General features: G+C 43.3%; 1 protein-coding gene across 3 annotated transcripts in view; it reads right to left on the reverse strand.

The window, feature by feature from the left end:
- GRIA2 (glutamate ionotropic receptor AMPA type subunit 2) overlaps positions 1 to 5,108 on the reverse strand; it is a 158,395-nt gene extending 153,287 nt beyond the window's left edge. For all 3 annotated transcript variants that reach the window (XM_069976623.1, XM_069976625.1, XM_069976624.1), the window contains exons 1-2: positions 4,971 to 5,108; positions 3,283 to 3,423 (exon numbers count right to left, since the gene is read on the reverse strand). In XM_069976623.1, coding sequence (XP_069832724.1) covers positions 3,283 to 3,423; positions 4,971 to 5,058 — 229 coding nt within the window. In that variant the 5' untranslated portion in view covers positions 5,059 to 5,108. The remainder of the gene's footprint in view (positions 1 to 3,282; positions 3,424 to 4,970) is intronic.
- Between the last annotated feature and the right edge of the window lie 6,479 nt (positions 5,109 to 11,587).

Below are 11,587 nucleotides of genomic sequence, written 5' to 3' on the forward strand. Positions count from 1 at the left end.
TAACACACATTACAAAGTTATACAACTTTGTAATGTGTGTTATGTAAGTGAATGGCCCCCTTCCCCGTGTCCCCCCACCGTGTCCCCCCACATCGCGGCTGAGCAGCTGATGACGCGGCAGAGAGGGGCCGGCATGAGGGATGACTGGAGCGGTCCGGCTGGCCTCCAGATGACGTTGTTCGACCCAAGATGGTGGCCGGGGTCGACATTAATCTGGTGAGTATACTGCACCACACTTCCGAGGGTGGGGGGACACGGGGAAGGGGGCTATTCACTTTGATAACACACATTATAAAGTTTTATAACTCTGTAATGTGTGTTATTTAGTGAATAATTTTTAAATGTCGCACTACCCCTTTAAATCAGGTAAAATCAGAGGTTTGGGATCAATGTACATGATATCTATGGTTAGCTTCGTGCTTGAATGCTTTTATGCCAGGCAGTAAAATTTCTTTCCAGTAAGCTCCTGCTTACATTCAGTGTGATGCTCCTGTATGTACCCTGTATACATTCAGTGTGATGCCCCTGTATATACCCCTGTATACATTCAATGTGATGCCCCTGTATATAACCCTGCATACATTTAGTGTGATGGCTCTGTATGTACCCCTGTATACATTCAGAGTGATTCCCCTGTATGTACCCCTGTATATATTCAGTGTGATACCCCTGTATACATTCAGTGTGATGCCCCTGTATATACCACTGTATACATTCAGTGTGATGCCCCTGTATACACCCCTGAATACATTCAGTGTTATGCCCCTGTATATACTCCTGTATACATTCAGTGTGATACCCCTGTATACATTCAGTGTGATGCCCCTGTATATACTCCTGTATACATTCAGTGTGATACCCCTGTATACATTCAGTGTGATGCCCCTGTATACATTCAGTGTGATGCCCCTGTATGTACCCCTGTATACAGTGTGATGCCCCTGTATACATTCAGTGTGATGCCCCTGTATGTACCCCTGTATACAGTGTGATGCCCCTGTATATACCCCTGTATACATCCAGTGTGATGCCTCTGTGTATACTCTGTATACATTTAGTGTGATACTCCTGTATGTACCCCTGTATATAGTGTGATGCCCCTGTGTATACTCTGTATACAGTGTGATGCCCCTGCGTATACTCTGTATACATTTAGTGTGATGCCCCTGCGTATACTCTGTATACATTTAGTGTGATGCCCCTGTGTATACTCTGTATACATTTAGTGTGATGCCCCTGTGTATACTCTGTATACATTTAGTGTGATGCCCCTGTGTATACTCTGTATACATTTAGTGTGTTGCCCCTGTATATACATTTGCTGGCAGGGTGATCAGTCAGCTATTACAGATGCATCCCGGATTCCTGCACTCTCCCCGGTGTATGGCTGCCGGCAGCAGGGGTGTACGGATTCCTGCACCCTATCCGGTGTATGGCTGCCGGCAGCAGGGGTGTACGGATTCCTGCACCCTATCCGGTGTATGGCTGCCGGCAGCAGGGGTGTACGGATTCCTGCACTCTCCCCGGTGTATGGCTGCCGGCAGCAGGGGTGTACGGATTCCTGCACTCTCCCCGGTGTATGGCTGCCGGCAGCAGGGGTATACGGATTCCTGCACCCTATCCGGTGTATGGCTGCCGGCAGCAGGGGTGTACGGATTCCTGCACTCTCCCCGGTGTATGGCTGCCGGCAGCAGGGGTGTACGGATTCCTGCACCCTATCCGGTGTATGGCTGCCGGCAGCAGGGGTGTACGGATTCCTGCACCCTATCCGGTGTATGGCTGCCGGCAGCAGGGGTGTACGGATTCCTGCACCCTATCCGGTGTATGGCTGCCGGCAGCAGGGGTGTACGGATTCCTGCACCCTATCCGGTGTATGGCTGCCGGCAGCAGGGTGGCCATGATGCTGCAGCACGATGTGATGGACAGGAGGCTGAGCGGAAGCCGCACCGCGCCGGAGCCAGGACGGTAAAGAAGCCTTCATTTCCGGTGCTGCGGGATCCCGGCCGCTCAGACAGGAGGGGGCGCCTCATCCCCTTCATATGGCCGTGCACACATGACTATGGGACCTTATATAATGCAAAGAAGCAGTGTAGGGATTATATAATTATGAGTCCCCCATACAATAGAAATGACGGGGGCCCATGGCTACAGCCTCCTCCCCTGTCCTCAGTGTCACTGATGGGAGATGGATGCATGAATCAGCAAGCCCTGTCATAGTGTCAGGCTGCAGCTCGCCTGCTCCCCGTCATAGCAAGCACTGCATCCCTATGGCCGCTCAGAGCTCCTTCTCTCTCCACCTAATGCCACCCTAAATAATCCAGCATCTGCTGTCTCTGCATCAGGTCTATGGTCTGCCTGTCACTGCATCACTGCATGCCTGCCCATAGGGTTACACGAAGCGACAACCAGGGCAGTGTATGGAGTAGCACCGCCATTACAAGGCATGGTGGCCTTCATATACTAGATAGAGTCGTTGTCTGTAACATGCAACATTGCTATCTATGTATCTATCTATCTATCTATTTATCTATCATCTGTCTATCTCTTTCTCTATCTATCTATCTATCTATCTATCTATCTATCTATCACCACATGAGGTTTTGTGGTATCAATGTGTAATTTCATTAATGAATTCCCTATATCGATCATCGGAATCACCAAACACCGAGGAGGCTCATGCACATTCATATAAAATGTGATACAACTTAGGGAAATGAATTTGTTTAGAATTGCTAATCAATGGGATTATCCAGAGAGGCAATCAATCAGTGGCTATAAATAGAACAGTTTATGTCCTGGGACTACAGGTCCCTGCATTGAGAATATAACCCAGTTTGCTGAGGATTGCTGCCCCTGCTTGGGCATTTGCCACCAGATTAGCTTGGTGGATGAATAACCATTCTAATATAGAGTAAAATGGCTGATCATCACCCTGCATCTGCCTAAGTACAAATCACTGGCCCATATGCTGCACTATGGTAGTCACTGCTATCACTGGAGCACACAGTATGTGGCATCTATAAGGGACCTGCAGGAGCTGCTGCTATGTGGCAGCATGTAGTGGCATGCAGTCATGCAGTAACAGGTCTCCATGGTAATGCTCGGTGCCAGGCACGTAAAAACACCATTGGTTGCCAGGGTGGCGTATAAAGCATTGCAGGACAAACTTGCAGTGGAAAGGTAGGGGAGTGTATTGACAGCACAGTGATGCATCGCCTATAGCAGACAGCTTCATGTACATACAGCAAATACCATGAGATATAATAAAAAGGCATTACTCACAAGCATTGGTTACGGCGAAGCTGTTAGCTACCTCCAGATTGTCGATATGGGGCGTCAGCCTAAACTCTGAAGTGGAATAGAGAACCATCCCTACCCGAAATGCACTGTATTCCTGATCTGCACCCCTTGGAAATAACCCTCCTGGAAAGAGATGACACATAGCAGAACGTTACATGTCAGGCACATTAACAAACACTGCAATCCTATAAAGACAATGTCTTATTGGTAGATTCTCATTGATAATAAATGTACATAGCATCTGCCTATGCAGCTGTGGGGAGATACCAAGGTGCAGATCCCCAGATGTATCCTGCTGAGCTTCTCTCATCAATGGGATCCACTGCTTCTATATTACATATTATATAAGATATTGAAAGACAATGTGTTTTATTGGACTGCTTTGGTTATTGAGACATATTGTTTTACATTATAATATATTGCAGGAAGTTGTATCCCACTGGGATCTACTTGTTATAAATTACATATAGGATATAGTGAGAAGATATAGCCTGCTGCTTTGATTCCTTGTTATATATTACCTATAATATTAGATATTGAGAGAATATTTAGTCTGTTGGGTTGTTATGATCACCAGATCTACTTGTTATGTATTGTATATAAGGTAGTATGATAGGAAGGACCTTGCTGCTCTTTATCACATATAGCACATATAGTATAAGGTAACATGAGAGCAAGGACCTTGCAGCTGCAGTCGCTGGGATCTGCTAGCTGTTCAGTATAAGGTAATATACGAGCAGGGACCCTGCTGTGCTAACTCTGGGATCTGCTAGCTATATAGCACATATATTATAAGGTAATATACGAGCAAGGACCCTGCTGTGCTATCTCTGGGATCTGCTAGCTATATAGCACATATAGTATAAGGTAATATACGAGCAGGGACCCTGCTGTGCTATCTCTGGGATCTGCTAGCTATATAGCACATATAGTATAAGGTAATATACGAGCGGGGACCCTGCTGTGCTATCTCTGGGATCTGCTAGCTATATAGCACATATAGTATAAGGTAATATACGAGCAGGAACCCTGCTGTGCTATCTCTGGGATCTGCTAGCTATATAGCACATATAGTATAAGGTAATATACGAGCAAGGACCCTGCTGTGCTATCTCTGGGATCTGCTAGCTATATAGCACATATATTATAAGGTAATATGTGAGCAAGGACCCTGCTGTGCTATCTCTGGGATCTGCTAGCTATATAGCACATATATTATAAGGTAATATACGAGCAGAGACCCTGCTGTGCTATCACTAGGATCTGCTAGCTATATAGCACATATAGTATAAGCTAATATATGAGCAGGGACCCTGCTGTGCTGTCTCTGGGATCTGTTAGCTATATAGCACATATATTATAAGGTAATATACGAGCAGGGACCCTGCTGTGCTATCTTTGGGATCTGCTAGCTATATAGCACATATATTATAAGGTAATATATGAGCAGGGACCCTGCTGTGCTATCTCTGGGATCTGCTAGCTATAGAGCACATATAATATGGGAAGCAGTATGTTGTCGTGCATCTCTGCTCTGGAATCTAGGGGTTATAAATACCATATATAATGGGCAGATGTATCCTTCTGTGGTGCTGTAATCTCTATCATCTAGTTGTTCTGAAGAAGACATCCAATCTATTGCTGCAATGTAGATGAAGAAAGGCTCTTACCTATTTGTATGCTATTGGAATATACTCCAATAATCAGTCCCCACAGCACAGGAACCAGGAAGACAGAAATATACATAATCTTGTGCATTTCCAAGAAGCAAAATAGAGCATCCAAGAGAACGACGACGTCCTGTGTTTGGCTGCAGTCCTGATCTAAATCAGCTGCATGCTTGTGAAGTCCTGGACAATCCGAAGAATAGCACAAGAGCGGAGGGCTGATGGTGTCTGGAAGATGGAGGCTGCCCTGGCTCCTGGATGCAGATGTGGTCCCTGTGTCTCAGTATTGTTCATTCAGACACTCACAGAGAGAAAGAGAAGAGGCTGGCAGACGGGAGCGCGCAGCGGGGGCGAGCAGAGTCCTCGATCCCCTCCACCAGCACCGCCGCCACCGCCACCTCTCTTCCTTCCGGAGCAGCGAGCTCTGGTCTCACAGCGCCCACTATCCGGCTCTGCTCACTGCACCGTGTGCTGCTGGACCCCAGCGAGGCTTCAGCACCACGGTCAGCGACCAGAGCGGATCAGCCAATGGCAGCAGCTCTCTGCGCCGGACCCCAGCGAGGCTTCAGCACCACGGGCAGCGACCTGAGCGGCTCAGCCAATGGCAGCAGCTGTGAGCGCCAACCTCAGCAGTGCCCGCAGCGGCCAGTCCTCCAGGACCATCCGATAAAGGGGCAATGATCAGGGGATGCAGATCAGGAACATAGTGCATTTCAAAAGGGAGAAGCAACTCAGATATTGTTATTAGTCATGGTCATGAAATCAGAGCCAGTGCCTGCAGTCCATGTAATCCCAGCAGTCCCAGGTCTCATATGCTGTCACAGGAAAAGCCAGAGAAATAAATGGGATCATGTGAAGAAGCCAGCCTTATATAGACATCCAGGTCCAACTGCTAGCGTTTCACTAAATTGCTAGTAATTACATGGCTGCAAAATGTTTTATTTGATTGGCTGCCTTTATGTTTTTTACCCAAAATGGAAGTGCACTTTCCCTAATGATTGTTATGAGGGAACTGCTGCTGCTCATTGGTTTTGGAAGGGATTACTGGATGTAGGAGAATGTCAGGAATTTTCCATCATTAAAGCAATTTGCATGCACATTAATTAATTGAAATAAAGTCTATTAGTGCCTGAACTGCAGAAGAAGTTCTGATCACTGAGGAGGACAGCATTGTGCAAAGTGCCTGCAATTATCAGTCTGCAGAATAACCTTGTGCAGAGGAGGGTGACATAATATCTGGGTGGGAAATGCTTATTTATAGAAGATGCTTTTCCTGAGAGGAAGAACTTGTTTGATGACTCTTCCTCAGCATTAGATTCTGTTAACCCATTAAAAACCAGACAGAGCAGTATTTAGGAACTCTTCAGTCTGGGACTGGGCTGTGATGTTACAGTACATGGTAATTGCATATCTAATGTTTAACCTTTGCAAAAAGCAGAAGTTGCTGCCACAAGATAATTAGCATCCAAGTTTTTTTTTTTTTTTCTAAAATGACTTCATTGTCTAATTCTCATACTTCCCACACAGCTTTATAGAATATTGTACGTTGCCATGGAAACTAGGAAGTCGGCCTGGAATCGTGCTGACTGGTTGTCACTTAGAGCTTTTAACTAGCACCGAGGAATTGCTGGGTTCGTTACAGTGAGATCTACATTCCACACTCTTTTGACATAACCTGTCCTTGCATATTGATTGATTCTATTGCAAGGTGCTATTTCCTACAATACAATAAATAGTGTCTTACTGTAAGAGGAGTATATAGATGGCCAATAAGCAAATGCCATCTTCTTCATGTCACATGTTTCACTGAACTCATCACAGCTTGTTTGCAAAACGTCAGATGCAATTAGCGTCATGATAGAGGGATAGCGCCGAAGACTTTACAGTTTAATGAGACTAACATTTTGTCTCAGCTGTAAATAGGACAAGCAGTAATGGGAAATATACAGTCAGAAAATACAGGATGGGTACTTGGAGTTGGTCCATGTGAAGGGATGGGACTAATATGTAGCATTTGGTCACAAAATATAACTGGAATTGTAATCCTTTGAACAATAGGCACTTATTTTTACCACCTATTAGTAGTTTGATGTTTTGCACTTTTGTATGAAATAGGCCAATACTTTACCCTAGCTCTAGCTTCCATGCCAGCCATGTACTTTTTGCTTTAATGACTACACCTTTACCAGTGTTTCCAGCCCTGAATATTATTGAATATTAAACCGCTAAGCAATTTTTTTCTACAAACAGTCCAAACACCATATCCACTGTGGTTAGTATGTAGGGATGAGAGAAGCAGACAATGACCCCCCCCCCCCCTCCAATAAAAAGTGTCATTGATAGGCAGTCGCTCACAAGCCATGGGATATGATCTTTGCATGGTGAAGACCAATTTTCCTAGGGTGCCAGGGCAACTCTTAGGATGCCTTCATCATATTGATAAAACTGATTTGGTGCAGCAGCTGTAAGTGGCTGTATTTATCTTGTTCCTTGGGCCCACATGAACATCATGAACTACATGGACCTCTATGAGCCCTTGGGTAAGAAAATGCTACCATTATCATGTGGCAGAAAGTGGAATTTTAGCATTGGAGTTTCATAGAAGAGTCTAACATACTTTTTATTTATAAAAAATGGAAGAGTCTAACATACTTTTTATTTATAAAAAAAAATGGAAGAGTCTAACATACTTTTTATTTATAAAAAAAAATGGAAGAGTCTAACATACTTTTTATTTATTAAAAAAAAAAAGTGTCTTAAGATTGGCTGTCCAGCAGTGTTTTTTTTTGTTGGCACTGGTGCTCTTACCACTCTACATTCAAGAAAGCATGCAACAAGTTAAGCTTGCCAGAGTTCTTGAGGAGATAATTTCTTTTCTTTTCATTTTTATATTTCCTCTACTTCATGATACAGCCGACAATGAGAAGGAAGGTTTTCATGATGCTGCAGAAACAGGAGAGCATGAAGCTTCCTGTAAATGATCATGCGCTTCTGAACGCTGACAGCATATTATTAATCCTTAGAAAGAGCCTTAAAATCATCATTACCCCCAGAATAAGTATGTTAGGATTTTTGTACCCACTAAGGTTCATGTTGGTACAATATATAGTTACTGCTCCATGTGCTGGCAGTGGTGGACACTGCAAAAGACGTCAAATAATCTAGTAACCCCCGTATATTAAGGACTAAGCTCAACAATTTAAGAGATGAAATTATAATGGAGAATTAATCATTATTTATATTCTACCAATTTTGGGGCTAAAAATATGCATTTAAACGACATTGTGTTCTAACCGGTATTCAGCTAGGTATTGACACATTGTAAAAAAAAAAAAACAGAGGAACCAAATGTGCATAGTTTTTTTTTTTTTTAAGATGAAAAATGTCTTTTCTTCTAATACACATACTGTTCTGTTGAGAAACCTTGGATTATTTTTATGCATTTGCCTTTTCAGAGACAGATAAAGCTCAGTCTTATGGCATTGCACTTAATAAGCTCTGTCTTAACCATAGATGAAGAACATATAATTTCTGTCCAATAATGTACACTGAAATGTCTCAACATAGTCCTATGTGATGCAGCTGCAGACTATTTTCTTTGACTTTGTGCAAGTGACTACAGCGGTGACTACAGCCTGGGAGCTAGTGACTAGTTGAGGGAGAGACGCGTCCCACATGACTAGCTAGCATTAGGAATAAAACTCAGTTTTTAGGGAGACAGAGAGAACGGCAAATAATCAGCTTATATGGTAGGGAATGCTGCAGAATGCTTTATAACACCATTATTTTACCTCACAACACAACATTTAGTGATTGGTTCCCTTTAGGGTTTAGTGTTACTGAAGGAAGGCATTTAGATGCACAGAGAAGTACAGTAAAAATATGTTTACATGCAGCAAGTCAGTTGTAAAAATTTGTGTGACTGAAAATCCGTGCCATACATTTGAATGGGTTTATTTCTACGACATGTTCATGGATTTCTGCAATCTTTATCCAAATGCTCAAGACAGGAATTCTGCAACAAACCTGCCATGTTTAACTGTACCTCAATATTGTTGGATACAACAGTAAAACTAAAAGTATGATAAGTACGTTATTCCATTATTTGGTGTTCTGCTTAATTGATGTTTTAGAGAATATAATAAATAAAATATTAGGACAAAAATATGGCAGTATTTCCACCTCAACCAGAAGCAGATGATCAGGGCAAATCTGGAATTCAGTCAGCTGTGATTCTGCTACTGAGCTGTGCAGGATGGTCACCATCATTATCTATTCTGATTCTAATACTTACTGTATGCACAAGCTCTTCCACATGAATCTAATAGTGTGTTTACACACAGAGAATTATCTGACAGATTTTTAAAGCCAAAGCCAGGAATGGATTTGAGAAGAGGAGAAATCTCAGTCTTTCCTTTATGAACGGTTCTCAGTTTGTAATTTGTTCCTGACTTTGGCTTCAAAAATCTGTCATAAAATCTCTCTTTGAAATACCTACCAGGCAAAAACTAAGCTAGAAAAGAGAAAAGTAGCAAGTATCTGATTAGTGTTATTCATAGAAGTGAACATACACTCAGGCAAAGTCCCGCCTCTGCTTCCCGTCTTGGCATCCGTGCTGATAGAGACTTATTTTACTTAACAGGAGTACACAGAAATGTAGAAAAAGTTGAAACTCTAGTCACCAGCATTTCTTTAGTGGTATGATTATTATTTTTATTATTATTATTATTTATTTATTTATTTATTTATTTATTTATTTATTTATTTATTTTTCTAAAGCTATGTCATGGTCCAGTGCTGGATTCCTGTACAGACAAGCTTCTTTATTGAATTCTAAACATGAAAAGTACACAGCTAATGTCATGAATGTGCCTGTGCTGAACTCTGTTCGCCCCTCGGCTCATGCTGTGAGGCCGAGATGGCGCTGATATTCAGTGTTTTTGTATGTGTTTGCAGTAACCTGAACCCTGTTCGAACACTAGCCTGATTCTATCAGGATGTTCAGCCCCACCTGATTGCTGTGTGCTCTGGCTATTAAAGAGTTATGGTGCATTTAGACAGAGAGATTAATCTGACAGATTTTTGAAGGCAAAGCCAGGAAACAGACTATAAACAAAGAACACATCATAAAGGAAAGATTTTGATTTCACCTCTTTCCAAATCCATTCCTGGCTTTGGCTTCCAAAATCTGTCTGTGTAAACGCACCATAACACTGCTGCCAGTTCTGGCCACAGGTGATTTTGTTTTGAACCAGGAGCCTTGTCCAATAGGGGCTGGGACGCTCTCCTTATTCCCTTAGTGTTTGGCTGAGTCTCATTCTAGTGCCTGTTATTGAGCTTGTCTCTGCTTCTGTTGTTCTCTGTTTATTCTGACTAGAGATGAGCGAACCTCGAGCATGCTCGAGTCCATTCACACCAATCGTTCGGCATTTGATTAGCGGTGGCTGCTAAAGTTGGATAAAGCTCTAAGGTTGTCTGGAAAACATGGATACAGCCAATGACTATATCCATGTTTTCTACATAGCCTTAGGGCTTTATCCAACTTCAGCAGCCACCGCTAATCAAATGCCAAAAGTTCGGGTTCGGATGGACTCGAGCATGCTCGAGGTTCGCTCATCTCTAATTCTGACCCTTTTGCCTGTATTTCTGACTATCCCTGTTTATTGACCTCACTTATCGGATTGTGTTTTGTACTGCCCTGCCTGATTGTTGTGACCTGGACTGTCAACTCTTATTTATTGTGTTTGCTTGAATTGCATAGTTTTTTGTTTCAGGAATCAATGCTAAGAACCGCCGCCCAGTTTCCCACTGCCACTTTAGGGAAGATAGTGGCAAGTAGGCAGGGACAGTGGGCGGGCTTAGCTTAGGGTACACTTTCTGTGTCTTTCCTGCATCTCTCTGTGACCGTAACAGAATAACCTGCCCAAAAAGATCTACTGCCCCCTCTGGTGCCATGGCTACTGTGGAGGATCTTGCTACCCGGGTAAAGGAGGTTTCAGGCTTGGTGGTCAAACTGGCCAGCCAGATTACCCAGTTGATGGATTTAAACCTAGAAGCTAAGATGGAGGCTTTGTCTTGCCTGGTTAATAACCTAGCTAAACAGGTTTAAATTTTGTATGCCAATCAGAATAATCTGTGCACTGTGGTAGGCACTGTGGTAGCGCCCCCAGTGTTGGAAAGGCCTAGAAAACTAGTCATGTTGCTTCCTGAGAAATTTTCTGGTGATATGGAGTGAGTCCTTTAGGGGTGCTTGCATGTTATTTTTTCGGATTAATCACTTCCCTTCTGAGCAGGAGAAGGTTGGCATTGTGATCTCACTTCAGTGAGATCCTCAGACTTGAGCTCTCAAAATTCCTCCTGAGGCGGAGGAATGGAGTAGCTTGGAGAAATTCTTTTTGTCACTGGGTACTATATATGCTCAACCAGATCATAAGGCATTGGCAGAGAATAATCTACTCTCTCCACTTTAGGGTAAGCGACCAGCAGAGGAATACTGTTCTGAGTTTAGAAAATTTTGTGTGTTGACTGCTTGGTGTGAACCGGCTTTAAAGGCTTTCTTTAAGCAAGGATTGGCATAGGGCATTAAGAATGCCTGGGTAGGTCACCTAGATCCTCCAACC

This window comes from Dendropsophus ebraccatus, chromosome 7 (genome assembly GCF_027789765.1).
Source record: "Dendropsophus ebraccatus isolate aDenEbr1 chromosome 7, aDenEbr1.pat, whole genome shotgun sequence".
NCBI lineage: Eukaryota > Metazoa > Chordata > Amphibia > Anura > Hylidae > Dendropsophus > Dendropsophus ebraccatus.